This window comes from Brassica rapa, chromosome A03 (genome assembly GCF_000309985.2).
Source record: "Brassica rapa cultivar Chiifu-401-42 chromosome A03, CAAS_Brap_v3.01, whole genome shotgun sequence".
NCBI classification, from domain to species: domain Eukaryota; kingdom Viridiplantae; phylum Streptophyta; class Magnoliopsida; order Brassicales; family Brassicaceae; genus Brassica; species Brassica rapa.
The window spans coordinates 23,650,628-23,670,307 of NC_024797.2; the positions used below are offsets into that span (position 1 = coordinate 23,650,628).

General features: G+C 36.7%; 5 protein-coding genes and 1 long non-coding RNA gene across 7 annotated transcripts; 2 read left to right on the plus strand and 4 right to left on the minus strand.

Moving 5' to 3' along the window:
• Nucleotides 1-35: 35 nt before the first annotated feature.
• LOC103860831 lies at nucleotides 36-2,889 on the minus strand. Its single transcript, XM_009138498.3, has 7 exons — nucleotides 2,009-2,889; nucleotides 1,783-1,883; nucleotides 797-859; nucleotides 664-708; nucleotides 508-570; nucleotides 347-409; nucleotides 36-242 (listed from the first exon to the last, which is right to left on the minus strand). The coding sequence occupies exons 2-7, from the start codon at nucleotides 1,840-1,842 to the stop codon at nucleotides 225-227; spliced, it is 312 nt and encodes a 103-aa protein (XP_009136746.1). The 5' UTR covers nucleotides 1,843-1,883; nucleotides 2,009-2,889; the 3' UTR covers nucleotides 36-224.
• Nucleotides 2,890-4,852: 1,963 nt separating this feature from the next.
• Nucleotides 4,853-6,632, minus strand: LOC103860832 (dihydrolipoyl dehydrogenase 2, chloroplastic). The gene is given in 10 exon segments (XM_033287390.1): nucleotides 4,853-5,367; nucleotides 5,461-5,615; nucleotides 5,618-5,662; nucleotides 5,665-5,698; nucleotides 5,777-5,851; nucleotides 5,898-5,960; nucleotides 6,032-6,132; nucleotides 6,202-6,346; nucleotides 6,437-6,508; nucleotides 6,585-6,632. Coding segments are annotated over 10 exon segments (927 nt in total). The 3' UTR covers nucleotides 4,853-5,178.
• A 265-nt stretch (nucleotides 6,633-6,897) lies between these two features.
• LOC103860833 (outer envelope pore protein 16-2, chloroplastic) lies at nucleotides 6,898-8,328 on the plus strand. The gene is made up of 7 exons (XM_009138500.3): nucleotides 6,898-7,125; nucleotides 7,225-7,276; nucleotides 7,353-7,415; nucleotides 7,555-7,583; nucleotides 7,742-7,775; nucleotides 7,872-7,942; nucleotides 8,023-8,328. Exons 1-7 carry the CDS (start codon nucleotides 6,970-6,972, stop codon nucleotides 8,167-8,169), a joined length of 552 nt encoding a protein of 183 aa, XP_009136748.1. The 5' UTR covers nucleotides 6,898-6,969; the 3' UTR covers nucleotides 8,170-8,328.
• A 291-nt stretch (nucleotides 8,329-8,619) lies between these two features.
• On the minus strand, nucleotides 8,620-10,129 carry LOC103860834. 2 transcript variants are annotated; one of them, XR_631429.3, is made up of 3 exons: nucleotides 9,909-10,120; nucleotides 9,323-9,615; nucleotides 8,620-8,935 (listed from the first exon to the last, which is right to left on the minus strand). It is a non-coding gene; the product is annotated as an uncharacterized LOC103860834 (long non-coding RNA). The 2 variants fall into 2 exon arrangements; XR_004456853.1 differs by having other exon boundaries at nucleotides 9,323-10,129.
• Nucleotides 10,130-13,061: 2,932 nt separating this feature from the next.
• LOC103860835 (transcription factor bHLH147) lies at nucleotides 13,062-14,186 on the plus strand. Its single transcript, XM_009138501.3, has 2 exons — nucleotides 13,062-13,222; nucleotides 13,307-14,186. Exon 2 carries the CDS (start codon nucleotides 13,315-13,317, stop codon nucleotides 13,981-13,983), a length of 669 nt encoding a protein of 222 aa, XP_009136749.2. The 5' UTR covers nucleotides 13,062-13,222; nucleotides 13,307-13,314; the 3' UTR covers nucleotides 13,984-14,186.
• Nucleotides 14,187-14,566: 380 nt separating this feature from the next.
• Nucleotides 14,567-19,594, minus strand: LOC103860836. Its single transcript, XM_009138502.3, has 16 exons — nucleotides 19,294-19,594; nucleotides 18,957-19,151; nucleotides 18,654-18,728; nucleotides 18,293-18,460; nucleotides 17,890-18,053; nucleotides 17,227-17,445; nucleotides 17,024-17,150; nucleotides 16,618-16,806; nucleotides 16,403-16,489; nucleotides 16,162-16,319; nucleotides 15,925-16,044; nucleotides 15,607-15,832; nucleotides 15,461-15,520; nucleotides 15,179-15,352; nucleotides 14,991-15,100; nucleotides 14,567-14,900 (listed from the first exon to the last, which is right to left on the minus strand). Exons 1-16 carry the CDS (start codon nucleotides 19,507-19,509, stop codon nucleotides 14,726-14,728), a joined length of 2,463 nt encoding a protein of 820 aa, XP_009136750.2. The 5' UTR covers nucleotides 19,510-19,594; the 3' UTR covers nucleotides 14,567-14,725.
• Between the last annotated feature and the right edge of the window lie 86 nt (nucleotides 19,595-19,680).

Sequence of the window (19,680 nt, forward strand, 5' to 3'; positions counted from 1 at the left end):
GATTTAGAATTCTTTTTGTTTCAAGAAAACTAAAATGCCCCCAAACAAGGTTTATATATTAGGAAAGAAAAACAAAGAAGCAGCAACGATTGTCTGAACCATTTAAAGAAACGATCAAGCAGTTATACATTTATTCTGAATAAAAGTTTTATTTTATGGAAACATGAAGCACGCGAGTAGGCTAACACCAAACCAACCACTCTCCATTTCCACGCCTGTTTGCCCTAAAAGCTCGAATATGTCTGTAAATTTAAACGACTTTTTCAGTTCTCCGTTAAACATAAGTGACATGAACATAATATGAAAATAACACCTTATTTTTTTCATACTGATAACATATTCTTACCAGATTCTCTTGTCCAGTTAAAAAGGTAGGTCCCCTTGGGGGAAGTTGCTTGTGAGGCGTCCTCTGGAAGAAAAAAAGACAAATGAAATTAGAATGCGTACGTAGTAGTACGAATTAATTACAATTGGTACATGCATAAATAAGTAGATATAAAAGGTTACCACTAGTTTGGGTCTTAAGCTTTCTATTGCCTCTAAAGTTCTCTCATCTGCACTTGCTTGTTGCTGTGGAATAATATTTAACATAAGAAATATGAACTACTTTTAGACTGAAATATCAAAGATCTAAAGTTGGCTAGATTGCATCAACTGATGTACCTTGTGCAGAACCCAGTCTGCAGAATCAAAAAAGGCACGTTTGGGCTGCATGCATTGGTTTAAAATCATTAGTATATTAACAAATCAAATCATACGAATATATGAAAATGCGGGTTACTTAAAGATATTTCACCTGCGAAATGAGAGGCTTTTTCTTTGGCACAAGACCTCCATATTTGTTTGCACCACAGGTAGACTAAGGGCAAAACAAAAATGAATTTAATCAGTTACGTATTAAAATATATATCTTCTTCTCTTGTTACATTTTAAATAATGAGACTCAGAAAGATAGTGATCATAATTGCTGACAAATCCTACACCAAAAGATCAATTTCTATATTGAGGTTTTGGTATATAACGATATGTTAAAAAGAGTTTAAGGTCGTAAACTGATTGTCAAGCATCCAAAGAAGTTCACTCTAACGATCGCAATTAGACACAAAATCATTTTGAAGAAAAAACAAACAATGTATATATCGTTAAAACCTAAACAGATAATTCAAGAAAGAAAGTGTTGAGTTTCACAAAGGGTTTCCCATGAAGATGAGTCTATCGTTTACGGCCGTCCATATGCAAATATCTAACCCAAATATGTTCCAGTTTCTGAATCATTTGATAATGAGTTGCGAAGTAGTGTATAGTTTAAAGACTTTCTGCATATCAAATACTGAACTTTGACTACATAAAATAATGTTTTGAATGATAGACGTAAGATGAAAACAGACGTGTATGGTCGTTAGATAGCGCGAGGATTGGGGTTTGTCAACTAAACAAACATATTTTTGACTGGATGACTACTAATGCGACCTTAACTAAATTCAATAGTCGTCAAACCTTTTCTTAAAAATTACAAAAAACTTTTTATAAATCCTTTTAGTTGCTACCCAGATTAATTATGTTTTTTTTGTGTGCACACCCAGATTAATTATGATAATACCTTGAGAATTGTTAAGATGATTCAAATTAACACTAATATTCTAATACCTAGATGATAAATCCTTAAACATTTCAACACGGTACCTTATCAAACAAATTATGAGACTAGATCAAAATCAATTAAAAAACATTGTCAATTGATTGGATTTTAATTTTTTTCTTTTTTGATTGGATTTTAATTACCTCTCGTTCCTGAGAACATACGATGTCGTCCGCTCTGTTGTTTTCCGTCGCCGTCGCCATCTCCCTCGAACCTTTTGCCTTCTTCAGATTTCTTCTTCGTCCTGACCAAATCAAGTTAGGGAAAACAATCAATAAACCTAGAAACTGCATCATGGAATTAATCTCTTGTGTACCCAAAACCCTAATATGCGTAAAAAAAAAGATAACTAGTGTTAGAGAGAGAGACCTTAAGAGAGGGAAAGAAGAGGAGGAAGATGGTGACTGGTGAGATAAGATATGTGTTTATAGGTTATATATATATATATATGCTCACACGCACATAAGATACCAATACATCACACGTAATTTTGCTAATTTATTGGGTGTAAAAATTAAAAACTCAATCTAATAAGATTTGACATTGTTTATTGTAAGGCCAGGTGGACTTAAACCAGATTTTCTTAATCTCAAAACTTGTATCCACGTCCATACAAACGAGAGGTGGATAAAATGATATCTAGAAGATAAAAATCATTATCTATCTTTAAACATTAATATTAAAATTTAGCATAATATAATGTTGTAATTTTTTTTTTTAAGATTCAAGAGTAAATTTCAGGCCCAAACTAACAATTGGCCGAAAGCAAAAGCCCATATGTAGTGTCTAGAGACAATTGTGAGGTACTTCATTTTAGCAGGTTCGAACTCGAAAAAGAAGCTTGTCCTTACCATTAGACCACGATGTTTCGGACATGATGTCATGAAACTTCTTTTTATGATTTAGAAACAAGAATCACACACTTAGACCAAAATCATGTCTCAACTCTATGAACTAAAGTTTCACCCATCGCCTACACCTTCTTGGTTCGTAACCACGACAATTTTCGTCTTCTCTGACTCTTCTGTCACTTCTCATAAAAGCTCTTATTTACTACAACAATTTTGAGTCATACAACTGTTGTGCTTCCCTACGGTTTTCACCTTATATAAACTCCTACTCTTCTTTTCCCTTTGCAAATTCATCAAAAACATATAAGCGCATCAGGCAATGGCTACCAAAGATAGAGGTCCACCGGGAAGCCCCGTACGCAAATCTTCATATAGCCGGCGTCCTTACGACAACGGCAAATACGGCGGAGTTGGAGGAGCTTAGGGCGGAGCTGAAGCGAGAAGGAGCTGAAACACATCCGCCTAACCGTGTATTTTTATGCAATGGTAATGTATCCGAAAATGTGAGTCTTAATGAACAGGTCTTTCTAATTATCATCTATGCTCTCTTTTGTACTGGAAACAACACCTGTAACCAATGACTAGTGAGTTTCTTTAGAGGATTTTGGATGGGTTTTGTTAGATAAATTGAAAGATATACTTTGATAATGATATTTCAAAATTAATTATGTTAAGATAGGCAATGCGTGCATAATCTTGGTAATTTATATTTCTTCTTCTATTTTTCTATAACGAAGTGACTGGTGAGTGTCTATAGGAGGATTTCAGCATTTTAAGGCTTCAGTGAAAGTGTCAGTGATTCACATTCAATCGTAAGTTTTTTCTACGATATCATCAGCTATTTCCATACATGTTTGTTTCTATCTATCTGTCCCTATTTCAACATGTCGCAAGTGGATGATCAATCTCAAAGATAACAGAGTTGTCACTGGCACAACGACATTACGAGAACCGACAAGTTTTGTATAGCTAAAAGGTTTATCAACTTATATAAAGCTTCAAAATGATGTACTAAAAGATGTTGTGATTGAAACCATTATCAATGTTCACTAGATCATATAATCAACAGCTACCCCATAACAGTGGTCGTCATTGACATTTGATCTTCATACACCAAATTTGACATAGATAAAAGCCTTTGTAGAATATATGAAGAAGATAAACGAAGAACAAAAAGATGGTGAATGAGAGAGAGAAACAAAACGTGGAGGAGGACGGAAAATATGCTTGATATTTTATAGATTTAGGAGATAAACTTTTGGCAGTTTTTGGAAGATTCCATATTTTCGGAATCTAAAACATAGAATAAATAAAAACAGTATTTTAGGTTAGATAAAACACTGAATAATAGATGGAATGATTATTATTTACTACGAATAACATGAAGGAAAAGTTAGAACGTCTTAAAACACATAACCAAAAAAAGATAGATCATAGAGTTAAAGTTATAAAACGTATTCGACGAGTTATTAAATATAGACAAGCATATTCTCATAAAAGTGGAACCTATAAGAAACTGTTGATAATGTATTCTACCAATATAGATCATAGTAAAAACATAGAACATTTAAACTAGTTAGATAAGCAGAATGAGTATTTTGTGTCAACGTATGACATAAAATATTTTTTTTTAGAATATAGATTTTGAAAATATGAAACATCAGATTTACTCTTAATACTGTTTCTAATCATTTTTCGTATTTTTGAAATTTTAAATATTTATAAAATATTTTTTCTGCTGAAAAGGCAAGACATGTCTAAGTTGACAAAAAAAAAAGTATGAAAAAGTTTACTGGGATAATTAAGTTTTCAATCTCTTAAACAGTTGGGCGTATGTGATGAAGTCAGTCCAGTCAAAAGAGGTGTGCCTGTCTGACCATCTTTTTGAGCTTACTCTGGAAAATAGGCTAACGGAGTGGCTTTGGGAGAAAGTGATTGAAAACCGCAAACACAAAGGAGTATGACTCTTAAAGGCCTTGGATTGATCCACCTCTGTACTGTCCTTGGATACGATACACTTGGTCGATCCTTCTCTTCTCTTTGACAAATATAGCGTTGGATTCCCTTGATAAGCATGGTTGGACCGCTCTTCATTGGGCACCATACTATGAAAGGTAAAAATAACTTACATTTTTTTGTAATAAGGTTGGCTCTTCTGTCTGCCAGACCGAGGCCTAACTTGGTGAATGGTAACAAACCCTCATAAAACAGCTAAGAGAAATCAGTGGTTCGAGTACATGCCATGTTCCGGTCCAATAAGGCTCAGCAAGATTACAGAAGGATGAAACTGGCTCATGAAGAGAAGATCAGGTGAGATTGATTACTTTTGCTTCTTTCTTTTTTTTTATTAACTCAATGCAAATATCTAATCCAAAGATATGCTAGTAAAGATTAAAACACAATATTACATAGAAAGTATTGGTGATTAATGTATGTATAAATATTTTAACATGTGACACGGCTGAAGTATGATGGGATGAAAGAGCTTGATCAAATAGCCACAGTGAGCTGAATGGACTAATAAAGAGAAGTGGTGTGGGGACTGTAAATCATGAGTTTATACGTTAAATCCAGAGTATGCGCAGCGAGATGTCGCTAAAGCGCAGTTGTCTTCCTAACACAAAACTTTTGTTACAGGCTGACTTGAGTTCTTGTTCATACAGCAGCTATTAACACTTTGTGCCGTTGTTAAATCTCACAATCTATAGCACAATGATCAAAAAAGGAACATGTTGGGTTGCAGAAATAAAGATTCCCCCGTACCTGAATGCGAGTTCCTAAAGCGATGGCGTTGGAAGCTTCATGGATAAGATCAGCTGCATGCTATCCAAAGATATGAACTCCTAAGATTTCACCATTGTCAGGTCTGTATATCATCTGTTGCACATAAGAGAGCGTGTTTAGATCTCTTCTGAGTCACTCGAGGACTAATAAACAACTTTCTTTATCTATTTAGATCTTTCTCTTAACCTTAGCGAGTCCTTCTCCTTCGTTTTAGGCTAGGGCCTTTGTGTTCGCCTTGAAACTTGTCTTCGCAATACTTACTTTAAATCCCTAGCCAACACAAGTAGATGCACAAAGTTTAATTGGAGGTCTGAACAAACATAGTAAGACTGGCGTGGAATATTGATACTCAATTTACCAGAAATTCCTTGGGCACTAGCCGCATGAGACCATTAGCATCACCGACGCAGTACAAGTGTGGAACCTATCAAACCAAAAGTGACTCGGGTGTAAGAACTGATGGTAAGTCATAAGGTGTGTGCATATGAAAAATAACACTAACTAGCTTTCCATTTTCGTCGATCACACGCATTCGCTCATCAACTGGTATAAAACCTATCTGCGTCGCTACATTGATCTGTGTGGAAAAACAGCGCGGTCAAGGTTATTTATTATCATCTTACGTTTTCAAGACCAAGACCGTTGGTGAATGGAGCTCTTCCTGTGGCGATAAGAGCGGCGTCCACCTTGATAAAAAGGAACATAAATGTCACATCAGCATATTCTTAAAAGCTCTTTAATGCGACATTTTGTTTACCTCCAGAGTATCCTTGGGTTCCTTGGTTTTGGCATCAAAGGTGGACAAAATGACGATCAAAGGCACTTGGTGTTGACATTTTGACAGGTTTTGGCTCTGCTCTGTAATATTGAGAGAAACAAAAAGTAAACTGAATGTAACAAACAAACACCACTCTGTGATACACTAACTCAAAACAAACACGATACGTCGCTTCCAAGAGCCGTGTAAACATTCACTGAACTGAAGACCGATATAACCGCTTCCTATTATCGCAATCCGGTCAGGAACAGACCCCAGTTTCAATGCATGGGTCACTTGTGATGACAGTCTTTCCTACAGAACAAAAAAATATAAGGAATTTTTAAGGTGCTTGCTATACTAACAAATACCATCAACTTCTATTCCTTTGGGGACAAACGGTACAGATCCAGTGGCAATGATTATATCTTTAGCGGTAATAATATTGTCCTTTCCATATTTAACCTTTTGTGGCCCCTGAACAAAGTACACAAAGAGTCTTAGGGTGGTCGCCAGTTAAGAGCATGTTGAGTTATCACACCCAAATACTAACCAGAACAGAGCCAAAACCTGTCAATATGTCAACACCAAGTGCCTTCATTGAGTTCGTAAGATTATTCCTAATTTTGGTAGCCAGGTTACTCGCATGATCAGCCACACCTTGACTGTCATAACCCGCAGCTGAAACCTGTATCTCTAGGCCCAATGGGCTTTTTATCTATCAATTCAATTAAAGTTGGTAGCATTTATCTTTAGGAAAAAGAGAGACACGTTAACAAGATGAAAAGTGAACAGATCATAGGTCAGACCCCGACACGTGTGGGGGAAGCAGAGCACGTGTCAAAGGAGTGGGAAAGCTCTCTCCTTACTTGTTGTGGAAAGAGAGAGAGAGGTGTTAACAGAGTAAGAAACAAGAGAGAGACAAAGGCAAAAGAAAGATGAGTGAAGAGAGAAGCAAAAGAACAATGGAGACGAGTGGTGGAAAAAAGATAACGGTTGAGATCAAAAGATTTGAGAATGAGAAGGCAAGCTTGTTCGATCTTGGTCATCCTCTTCTCAACAGCATCGCCGACTCCTTCGTCAAAGCCGCAGGGGTAAGTTTTAATATTTCACCTATGTGTAGATTATATAAGATGTGGTATATTTGACGTACTGTATTAAGATATATAGTTTAAATGGGATTCATTATGAAGGTTGGAGCTTTACAAGCTGTGTCGAGGGAAGCTTATTTCACGGTGGCTGATGGTAAAAAACGCTGGTCACTTTCTTAATATTCAAACATATGTAAGTCAACCAACTTTAGTTTGATTCATATATTCAGGTGCAGGATCTGACTCCAGCGAGAATAATGGAAGCAAGCAACATAGGTTCCCTAATCTTAGAGGTCTGTTAATTATGATGCCATGCAGTTATACAATTACAATACGTGACGTATTTGATTTATGATATTGAGATGTATAAGTCTGATTTTGTATTATGATTCACGTTATGTTGTTAAATAGTATTTGTTGTTGCATTTTCAGGGGAAAGCAGCAAATCTCTGGAAGCATTGGTGAGTATTAATTACAGATATCGCTAATATTATGTCTGCATGTGTATGCATATTATGATCATGTCTTGTCTGCATGTGCAAGAGACTAAGTTTGGTATAAAAAAAATTTGGTCATGAGCTTTTTGTATGAGACTTATTAACTAATAATTGGTCTTTAGGTGAAGAATACAGGAAAAGAATCTCTCCAATGGGGTGAGTATATTCATGTATTTATGTCAATTCAACTGTTGTAATTTAACCTTAAGTATATTCTCAAGGGTCGGGATGTTAATTAATATGGTATGGTAGGCCTAGCAGCTGGATTATATTCGGGTATAACTTATGGTATGAAGGAGGCTCGCGGAGGCTCTCATGATTGGGTGAGTCTTATACATTGTATTGTTAATCTGTGTGATTGTTTAAATAATTTGCAACAACCATACACATATATATATTGCAGAGGAACAGCGTGGTGGCTGGAGCATTGACAGGAGCGGCTATGGCTATGACTACCTCGGAGAGGACAAGCCATGACCAAGTGGTTCAGTCTGCTCTTACCGGAGCAGCCATTTCCGCTGCTGCTAACCTCCTCTCCAGCATTTTCTAGATGTTTCTCATCAGAAGGCTTTATATGTGGTTATGTGTTAGCTTAGCATAAAATAAGTCTTAAGCCTTTGTCTTTTTTTTTTTAAGTCTCTTATGGGTCTGTTACGGCTAGGCTTTATCTGAAACTCTGAAGCAACAAAACACATTTCCTTCCGTTCAATTGTTCCTTGGCTCTTAACTGCTTTAGAAAAACTAGTCGACGTCTTTTGGTTCAAAAAGAACATAAACCTTATCAATCTTATTTGGATAAAATGTGGGACCTGTGGCAGTGGATCCAGACAAGAAAAAAATGTTAATTGGTTGAGACCCGTGAGAGCATCATTATCCCACATACTCATTTAGGGGTTCTTAATCTTTTTTTAATAATTTATAGTTGGAAAAGTAAGTTTAAGAGACTTAGTTAAGAGATGGGTATATTTGTGTGGTACATTGCAAGTTTCTTATTTTCAGGTTCTTAAAAACTTCAAATTTATTGATTAAATAAAAACATGAAACCAAAGATTAGTAAAATAAACCTAAAACATTTCATCAATTCTTGATATTACTTTACTCATGTGGAACAATAAAAGAACATATAGAGGACATGCTTGATCTTCTCATTGCCTTTACCTCCAAGAAAGTTGCTCTATGTGTGCGAGTCCAAGAGCTGAAGAACTATCAGCAACACAATGATGGGATTCCGTAGAGCTCCATGGTTCTGTCGGTGTTGTTGGAGCAGACAGAAGCAACGAGAGTGAAGCTTGATGAAGTCAAGTCCAATGGACACTCTGTAACACACACACAAAAGGAAACAAATCAGTTACAAAACCATAAAGGCTGAAACTTTTTGCAAGAAATCAAGATTAGCATGAGTTCCCTCTCTCTTAATCTAGTCTTGAACCATTATAATGCTAGTTACTAGTTACGATCGAAGACCAGAATCAACACTCACAAAAACACAACAGTGATGTCAATACACGTACTTGCCACAATCTAATATACACAATCAAACAATGTTACATAAGTGCCACCACTTTTTGTGTTGTAACACGATCTATAGATTTAAAAAAAAAATGAATGCTTTACATAAGAATCTTTCAGATATTGAATGATGCAAAAAGACAACAAGAATGCTAATTTAACGCAAACCAATCAAAGGAATCGAGTCAACGTACTGTATTGAAGGGAAGCTTGAAGAGCCCTGTTAAGGGGAGACCTCGAAAGGACAAGACGTTGGCGTCGGAGGAGTGATGTCTGTTGCCGGAGCGAACTGAAAGAGGAGAAGGAAAGGCGCGAAGGGCGAAGTGATCAGAAACCAAGAGACAGAACCGCTGAAAGAGCTGCCATTTTAGCACCCAAGTCTCAAAAGCTCTGGCTCCAACGATTGGAAGAATGTCAAGATGCGACGTTCATCTTCTTCTTCTCCTGTTTTTTTGAAAACCCAACACTTGATGGGTTTTGATTTTATCTAAAATTCAAAACAGATAAAACCTTTCAAATATCTACTAAATCATCAACCCACAAGACAGAATCAGAAGATCATATTATCATCAATAAACGTAAACGAGAGAGCTTTCTATCCAAACAAATAAAGTTGATAGAGATCTATTGAGATGCTATCACCAGGACATTAAAACTCATCTAAAGGAGCCAACTTTACAACAATCTATTCCACCGCAACAGAGAGACACTTCTCAATTCTAAATGAAGATCAGTCCCTTAAAGTTATTAAAATATAAAGCTTGAATGGATGAAACTCACCAACCGATTACGATCCAGCTTGGACAAAAAAACAAAACAAAATCCAAAAATGACAAAATCAAAACCCAAAAGAAAACATATACACAAGAGCTACGAAAACACAATCGATCTAAATAATTTTGGGATGAGAAAAAAAAGAACAAAACTTGAGGAAGAGAATAGAGTTGCAGAGAGAAGAGGAGAAGAAACGTCTCCTATTTAGGAGATATAAAACCCGTATCTTCTTTTAATTGGGATTTTTCATTTTTCTTTTAATGTTAATTATGCTAAGAGACCCTACTAAAGACTGGGATAATGGTGCTCTGAGGTTGAGTCAGATATTTTTCTTGGAAGTTATTTACTCGTTTATTCTACTATATAAAAGAAGCTAATTTGAAGGCTAAAGAGGGATGCCACATGGGCAAAATAATCCCCACCTATCATACTGCCATGTCACTGGGATTGGGCTTCCAATTGAAATTGCAATAAAACTTTCGGGCTTCATTTGCAATAAAACGTTTGGGCTTTGTACACAGCGGTTTACGTGGGGCCCAGAAGCATACGATTGAAGCAATATAGAATGGTTAGATTCAAGGTCTTGGATTAGACGTCTGTGTTCTGTAGTGAAGAATTTAATTACTAAATATTTATTCGATTTGTAGCTAAACGACGACAACAGTAAAACAATACAGAATAATTAGATAAATGTTTAATTTAATAAACTAGATGTTTTGCCGGCGACGCGGACTTAAATATTTTCATAAATTTTTGAAAAGTTCTTTGTACACTATATTCATTACTAAAATAAATTTTAAAATAACTGAATATTATATTTTTAATTATATAATTAAAAACTTTTATTTAATTAATATTTAGTTGTATAATTTATGTTTTTAACTTCTTACTAAAATACTTTTTCAGATAACAATACAATATATACATAAATTATCTTCCTTTTAAATTATATTTTCAGATTTTGGATAATTCTTACTATTATTAATATTAATCAATTATCTAATCAAATCAGCTAAAATTTTGGTTTTATTATTTTTAATTTATTTATATATTTTATTCATTAAAGGTATAAACAATATTAACTACTCTAACTTTGAACGTGAGAGCTCGATTCCAAAAATTTACTTTATTTGATTAATATTTAATTATATAATTTATGTTTTTAAGGTTTTACTAAAATACTTTTTCAGATAACAATACAATATATATAGAAATTATCTTTTTTAATTATATTTTTAGATTTTGGATAATTCAATATTCTATTTTTAATTATATAATTAATAATTTTATTTGATTAATATTTAGTTATATAATTTGTTTTTACTTTTTTACTAAAAGACTTTTTTAGATAACAATATAATATATACAGAAATTATCACTTTCTTAAATTATATTTTCAGATTTTAGATAATTCTTACTATTAATATTATTAATCAATAATCTAATCAAATCAATTAAAGTTTCGTTTTTATTTTTTAAGTTATTTATACATTTTATTCATTAAGGGTATAAATGATACTAACCACTCTAACTTTTAACGTGAGACCTCGATTCCAAAAATTTACTTCGCAAATAATAGTATAGATGTGCACAACACTTGCCGGTGGACCAGGTAAATAACTTTCTCGCAGCCCAGCCCATTAACCCTAATCGCCGTATTTGTAAAACTAAAGCTAAGGCTTTCTCATCCTCTCAGTAACCCTAATTGCCATCTCCCCCATTTTTTTCTGCATGGCGATTTTCTTTGTCTCCCCCAAATCTTCCCGCAAAACGCCTCCGATGAAAGGGCTGGAACTTCAATGTTCTCCCTTAAAGCCTCCATTCAAGATCCTTACCGACCTTCCATATCTCCCCTCCGCCTTGTATCTAGATCCATATTTATACCCTTATCTCTCTTACCTCAGATCATACCCTTATCTCTCTTACCTCAGATCGTTAGCTCTATATCCTAATCATGGCGAAAGAAAGTGGCCGCTCTACAAGACTATTCACAATATACCTCGCAGACGTCTACGTCTTATCTTATTTTAATTCTTTTTCGTTATCTACGAGATTCTATTTCCTTTGGAATACTTATTTCTACTGTCAAACTATTTTGTTCCTACGTTTTCACATCCAAAAAAACAAAACTTAACTCACACTTTCAGAAACTAAAACTCCAAATTGAAATAAAACATTACATTAATTACACATGTAATCCGCGCGAAGCGCGGACACCGTCTCTAGTCTATAGTAACGAATAACAAAATGAAGGCTTCTAAGAAGATGAACATTCATTTCTCGTGAGTGATCATTAATTAGAGAAATATAAAAAACCCTAAATGAACAAGCTTTTCCAAACGCACCACATTTTTTTTCCTAAATGGTGGATGGGTTTGTGTTGACACGCAAATTTGGTTTGAAAGGTCCTTGAACTTTGGTATAAAGGCACACGTCGTGGGGTGTCTCGGGGTTAGTCAGGTTGGTAGGTAGAAAGAAAATTATTAGATAAATTGGTTCCGTAGCAAAAATCGTAAGAGAAGCAAATGTTGTGCGTTTGTAGAGAGAAATCACTCCTAAAACGGCGAAGAGTAGTAAATGTTAGCACCATCAGAGATTTAAGATTTGTACACCCGGGAAAAGCCATATTCAATTAGTCTTATTTATCCGGAGATGCTAGGTCTGCTGGTAAAAAAACCTTGTGACAACTGAAGTGGAGATGGCATATTCAAGTTTTAGGCTTTTAGCAGCAATGGGAAGAAGATTTACATCTGTTCTTATCCCTACTAATCCACAAAGATTATGGACTTCCATCACATATGAAAAAGGACAAAGAGACTGCGAGTGTAGTCTATCATTATGAGACATTCTTTCCGTTCCACCATTCAATTTAAAGAGTGAGTCAAGATTGATGGGATCCCAATTGTACGAAAAGAAAAGCAGAACCAGTAAAGCATTTAGCACAGACGTGTGAACACCTATAGATGATTAGATGCTAAAAAGGAACTGTACGAATCAGACATCTAAATTACTTTCAGACAAGAAAAAAAAAAGAAGAAGTAAAAAACATACCGACAACGACATAATTTAGGTTGATTTCTTGTTTAATATTTGTAGTATTAAAAGTAGTAATTAAGTTAAGTCAACATTAATGATGATATAAATATCGAAATATTTTTAAAAATATATATAATGGAGAGTGGAGATCACATGGAGGAAGATAATATATAAAAGATGAAATTCCATTAACCTTTCCTTGCTCAAAAAGGATTCCTCAACCTCCCTCCACATACTCCTCTCTCTTTTGACGTCTCACCTTCTTCCACCTCAACTCGCCACATGTAACGTCCATTGCTTTTTAATCATCTCCTAATCTCTACTAATCTCCTCTCCCTAATCTCCTTTCTTATTTCGTTGATTTCCAGGAGTTGACATGGAGTCTATTTCTACGACGAGGAGCTCCGGTTATGATCAATCCCGACGTAAGCGTAAGAAAAAACCACCTTCGCCACCACCACCACCACCACCACCGTCGTCGGTGCAGAAATGGAGATCGGAGAAGCAACAGCAGATCTACTCTACTAATATCATTCAGTCTCTCAGGGAACTCCGGATTAGCGATCCTTCTGCGAAGCCGGCTCCTCCTCGTGGCGGAGGTAGAGCAGTGCGCGACGCAGCTTATCGGTCCTTGGCGGTTACGGCGAGAGGTAGGACGCTGTGGAGCAGAGCTATACTATCTAAAGCTGTGAAAGTGAAACTTAAGTTCAGGAAACAGAACCGGTCGAGAAATTCGAATCAGACGATGGTATCGGTAACCGGGAATAACCGGTTAAGGAAGAAGAGAGCAACGGTTTTGAGGCTGAAGGCGAAGGGTTTGCCAGCTGTACAGAGGAGAGTGAAGTTGCTGAGCCGGTTAATTCCGGGTTGTCGGAAACAGCCGTTACCGGTGGTTTTAGAAGAAACCACTGATTATATTGTTGCGATGGAGATGCAGATTCGTGCTTTGAATGCTATTATCTCCGCCGTTGGCTCCAGCTCGGCGCCGCGGCCACCAACGCCGGAGACAGGTCATGATGGCGAAGAGACACACATGCTCGGTTAGCTTGGCCCCAGCTGTCTTTTTGTATCTTTCCTGTTTTTAATACTTTTTTTATCTGATCATATTATCTGTTTTTTTTTCTTAAATACTTTTTCAAGCTTTGATTTGTTATATAAGAAGTGTTGTGAGATGTTATTATTGAAACTGAAAAGTCTTTCTATTTTTGATTATGTACTTTACAAGTTTGTGTTATAGTTGTTATGACATAGTTTATGTATTTTCCAAGCTGCTTCAACGAACCAACCGACACATGATTACATGAAGTGAAGGTTGGGACTTTAATAGGTGTTCGTTGAAGGCTTTGGTGGTTCTAAAAGTTCAAATTGCCTTTTTCTGCCATAAGATCTTTTGATAACGTTTCTACTCTGTAAAATACGATCTGGTTGCGAGCATTCAAGAGATATATATTGATAAGTTCATGCAACTTGTAACACAATTAACCGTGTAACGCAATCAGGACGTGGTCATGACCAGAAATAATCATATTTATTTGGATTACAGTCTCCAAAGAATCCATAGTATGGTTAATAGTTATGTAAGATGAATCTGAACTAATCAATGTCAGATTTTGAGGAGATGTCTGATGTGGCCAAACCTTGATTCTTTGCAGGTCACTTCAAACAGATGGTGTGAGAAATGCAAGAGGGTTTGATACTTTGTTACTGCTTCCATAACAAACATGTCAACTAACTTTAAATCGCATAGACTGTTACAAAATCTTTGACCCTCAAAGCAAGAAAAGAGGTCAACGAGAAGGAGGAGAAGAGAAGAAGATGACAATGAAGTACACAAGAAAACCAGCAATAAGTATTCCTCCGTACACCAACGTTTGATAAGACTTGACTCCAACCGTGTATTTGTACTCTATCTTACAGCATCTCATGTTCTCCCTTTCTGTTTCCAGTACATGTTCTACGTACCTGAAACCAGTATTTATTTTTGGGTTTATATTACATTTTATTTGCTCGGAAGAAGAAAAGAAGAATGTATTTATACAAGAAGAGACTTACTGTTGTGTAAACATGGTTGTCTGAAGAATCTCTGAGCTGTTGAGATGAGCATCGTATAGTTTGTGATCGTATAGCAAAGACGAGAGATCCACTAGTTGCTCCTCAACCGTCTGTTGTCATAAAACATTAACAAACAGAAACAAAGAGTGTAACAAAACCATCCATCTGATGTTTTTCTATTCACTTACGTCTAGATATTTCTCTAATCTTTCGACTAGCTCGTGTGGGAAAGGCTCAGGTAACGTGGTTGTCTTTTTGTAGAATTTCTCCACCCATAGCTCCGTTCTTGTTTTGTTCTTTTTGTCTTTCACTGGCTCTCCAAGTGGAGTCTTGAGGTATTCAGATGCAAAGTTTTGTACTGCCTGTTTCACATGAAAACAACAACAACAACCACAACTGATGAGTTTTCTGTGGAGGAAACTACAAATCTCTTCTTTCTCTTTTACAAGTTGACGTTGCCGTTGGCTTACCTCTGATGTTTCACGTATTTTGTGCAGAGCAGAATCAACCCGAGCATAAATAGTATTCCTCTGCGGATTAAAGATACCATATGTCACGAGACACATCACGAGTTCAATGGTATTTTACTTTCACAAATCAGAATGACTGAACTCACCAGTGCAACATCTTGAAGCATTTGACTCATCTGAGAGACGTTTGAGAAGGGTCCAAATGGGTGACAACCGGCTGCCCAAAGCCAATTCGTGACAGGTCTTTCATGCGCATGAGAGGTCTTTTCATATGGTGCACTTACACCGCCTAAAGCAGATGCTATACCTGCAAGTATATGACGCTGTACTTGTGATGGAACAGCGTGCTGTCTCTCTGTTTCAGAAACATAACTGCAGAAACAAGAAATCGGAACCGATTTAGATGACCAGAGTAGCACGCTTCTCATTGCTTTTGTACTTTCTTGTTTTTGCGTTTTGCTCACCTCAAAGGTATTTTCTCGTTTAGATGCTGAAGCACAATGACTACATCACTACTCGCCCACACGAGGCTCTCATCTTCCATCATGAGCTTTGGGTCCACATCAGCTAATGAGAGTATAAACCTATATACAGAGTACATTTTTAGATCACAGAGTGGAATACAAATAATTAAATCACTGGATCTTGTTTGGCCAGTGTAATGAATAGACCGATCAGCTGGTGTATGTAAATTAACTCACACTGGAATAACTCTTGTTCCGTAAGTCCGGTAGAGATCGCCTTTTTTCTTAACAGCCTTCTTTTTCTTTCCCTTCTGAAGTTTCGAGCTATAAGATGACCAGAGAGGCTTGTGCTTTATTATGGAATCACTCGAACCTTCAGATTCATCTTCCCAGCTCTGAGTACAAACATACAGAATCTTTGTCATGAACGAAACAAAACTTGCGAAACAATTTTTGCATCTTAAGTCATGAGTTTTACCTGGCGGAGGAAGTATTTATTAGAGAGCCCAGGGTCAGACACATCGAGTAAACCAGCAGCTAGAACATCAGTAGACCTTTCCATCTCCTGCAATGGTTAATACGAATCACGAGACAGCTGGATGGAATAGTAAAAGCAGGTTAAGAACCAATTTTTTTTCTCTGGTAGCCCAACATTGACGAGCTTAATCTATATTGGAAACTATTGCAACTCACTTCTTTGAGGATAGCACCATCTAGGTATGTTTTGGTATGCACATGGAATCTTCCGTCCTTCTTAGTTTCCTGAAGAGAATGCCCACGCATGGCTTTCGAGACAGCAATGGCTAATTTCTCATGGCGATGTAATGGATGAGCCCCTCCAACGATCACTACTTCTTGCCCCTCATGAATCATTTTCTTTACCTGCGAAGACTCGGGATCAGTTAGCATGTGAAAATCTACAGAGTCAAATCCTTGTGTGTAGGAGAACTGTACGGGTGTTAACTTTCTTATAGCAGTAAAACTTGCCTAACATGTCTATTAACTAATCATAATGACTCACAGGGATGGAAAACACCATTCAAGTATAAGAACCACCATTATTTCAGGCACATCATTCATTTAACCCAAGAAGTCTTACCTCAGATTCTATCTCTTCAATATTTATGCTGTAGTTTTGTCCTCTTTCCATGATATTATATCGATTGTGGTTCTGGAGTACAATGATAGGTACCAGCACTCTAGTTGCTAGATCAACCGTCTCAAACCTGGTCGCATTCAGAATAAATAATCTAAGCAAAATTTTCATTGCTAGAAGTAAGAACGTCTTGCGTATCAATTTACCTGACATCAGGGGCTATGACGTGCTCAATTGTAGTAGCTACTAACGAAGCTAACTGACCAGAAAAGATATCGTGTGTAGACTGATGACCAACAGGGCTAACGTTTCCAGGAAGCACAATGTTTCGTATCCTTGGCAATGTTCTGGGACTAACACTTCCCTCTTCAGTTTCAATCTTCCCATACGTACAAGGCCCGGCAGACAAATCTATGACAACATATCTAACAAGAAGAGAAATAAATCAGAAATAAAGCACAGAACAATTAGGCAAGTAATATATTGATTCTTGAATATTAATTTAGAACAGTTCAGCCGATTAGTGCAATGGTCTATGATTAGCAAAGTGAAATGAAGTAATAATAAGTGCCTATCTTCTTGGTAATCCTCTATAGTTTTTTCTTTTCTTTCTGGCTATCAATAATCAACAAAAAGGACAAAAATATTGTCGAGAACGACGGGGAGAGTGATGCAGAATGAAACCACATCTTTTCTTATGCATAATTTGATGATACAGCGTTCAAAATAGGTGGCAAATTGTTCTGGATCACATCTATGTCACAAGTCTATCACTCATAGGGATAAAAAGAGATAACAAGAAAGAATCCATTAAATACTTGTATCCATAAAATACAGCAACGAGGAAAGAAAGACAAAGATGAGTTTACCTGCCTGATCCGAGCCAAACTTGGGATGCTCCTCCACCATTATATCTATATCGATAAATATAATCTGCCTCTTGTTTCTCCTTGTCTGCATCACTAAGCTCTGGTAGCTTTGCAAACATCAAACTGTCTAGATCAATCTCTGTATTTCGAGGATCCATTCTTACCTGAATAATGAGTTAACAAAATAAGGGGCAATTAAAGAAGAACCCAGCAGTATATAACTAATTACCGAATAAATGCAAACATGACAAGAACAAAGAGAGAGAGATGAGGGTTATAAACCTAAGAAGACATCAAACTCTTTTAGATAATACAGATAAAAAACAAGAACATGTAAAGCATTTGGACACTGTGCATACCATATGCGAGATTCAAGAAGTAAGAAGAGCACTGCAAGCCATACCTTATCAAAATTCACTACAAATATGGCACTTGGTATGGGTTTATCGGCCGTTCCTGCTGATCCAGCTCCCACATCCATATCAAATATATAAGAGTAAAGCCGGTTAAACGCAGACTCAACTTTTGTTGCCTCTACGTCATAGGCTGGTAAGAGTCTTCCAAAGTCAACCTAAATGAAAAAAAAAAAAATTCATCTCAGTGACATTGACACAAGTCAGCCTAAATGAAATAAAATAAAATTTACATCTCAAAGAGATTAACATCTCATCAACACTTCTATATATGTACATGTGTGTATGTGTATGTGAAACTGTTATGAGAGGGAGTTAAAAATTTGAGAAGATAGATAAGATCAGAGAAACCTCTAAAGCAGTCCCAGCAGGCACCATAGCTTCTTTCACTGTCTTCTCCAGAGCTATTAATTCAGGTTGCCCAACCTAAGCCAAAAAAAGATAAACGATGAATGTTTAAGTAGTACATCAATGAGGACTCGGAAAAAATCTTGGCATAAGAACAAGATTCGAGAACTTGCATAGCTTAGTTTGATAACAATCCAAAACGTGATAACAAATAATCTAACACATACGATATTTTAATCCTGAAACAGAAAAAAACAAACCATACAAAATCATGAAGACTGGCTTAAGAGAGAAATATATACTCACAGGAAACACATTGTAAACCAGCCGATGTTCAATATCAAGCGGCTCCCCCGTCTCTTGGCATGAAGGCCTATGAGTCGAGAAACTAACTTTCAAGAACTCCTCCAGTTTGTGAGGATCCACATCATATCTGTATCCTCCATCCCCATTCATACCTACAAGTACTACATTCACTTCCAAAGGAACCTGAAACGGTACCTGCATAATAAGACGCAGCGAAGCACAATTCACAACCACAACATGATCATACGCTTCTAATTGCACTTCCGTGACCTCCACAAAGCCAATTCTAACTAATCCAGACTCACTGATGATGACGATCGATTCACATTAAATTTACCTCGGCACGGGAGTGAAGCATGCGGCGGACATCGGATCGGACGCTCTCTCGTACGTCGAGGAAGGCGCTGTGATGCCAGTGAGCGTGACCTGGCTCGCGGCGGAAAGGTTGCTGAGCCGACTCGGTCCGGGAAACGAGTCCGCTTAGAACAGCGAGAAACGCAACGAGCAGGAGAGAAGAAAACGAAGTCGATCGTGAATCCGATCTCAGCTCCATGACTGTAACAGTCACCTCCGAGATTTGGACTGGAGTCGATACTAGTCGCGGAGGAGAGAATTGGCGAATGAATGCTAATTACTAGTCTACCCTCAGCTTTTGTTTAAAATTACAATGGAGGAAAATATCGTTTTAGCTGGCGAAGATATTAAGCAACAAGCAACGTGTCGC

Excerpts from the sequence above, each read along its gene's own strand:
- LOC103860836 (XM_009138502.3), bottom strand. The coding sequence starts at position 19,509 with ATGGAGCTGAGATCGGATTCACGATCGACTTCGTTTTCTTCTCTCCTG. Across the intron at positions 19,152-19,293 it reads TGCTTCACTCCCGTGCCGAG|GTACCGTTTCAGGTTCCTTT; the intron begins GTAAATTTAATG and ends CTTATTATGCAG. Across the intron at positions 15,833-15,924 it reads AACGAGAAAATACCTTTGAG|TTATGTTTCTGAAACAGAGA; the intron begins GTGAGCAAAACG and ends TTGTTTCTGCAG.
- LOC103860831 (XM_009138498.3), bottom strand. The coding sequence starts at position 1,842 with ATGGCGACGGCGACGGAAAACAACAGAGCGGACGACATCGTATGTTCT. Across the intron at positions 860-1,782 it reads TATGTTCTCAGGAACGAGAG|TCTACCTGTGGTGCAAACAA; the intron begins GTAATTAAAATC and ends TTTTGCCCTTAG. Across the intron at positions 410-507 it reads GCTTAAGACCCAAACTAGTG|AGGACGCCTCACAAGCAACT; the intron begins GTAACCTTTTAT and ends TTTTTCTTCCAG.
- LOC103860835 (XM_009138501.3), top strand. The coding sequence starts at position 13,315 with ATGGAGTCTATTTCTACGACGAGGAGCTCCGGTTATGATCAATCCCGA.
- LOC103860833 (XM_009138500.3), top strand. The coding sequence starts at position 6,970 with ATGAGTGAAGAGAGAAGCAAAAGAACAATGGAGACGAGTGGTGGAAAA. Across the intron at positions 7,277-7,352 it reads TTATTTCACGGTGGCTGATG|GTGCAGGATCTGACTCCAGC; the intron begins GTAAAAAACGCT and ends TCATATATTCAG. Across the intron at positions 7,943-8,022 it reads GCGGAGGCTCTCATGATTGG|AGGAACAGCGTGGTGGCTGG; the intron begins GTGAGTCTTATA and ends TATATATTGCAG.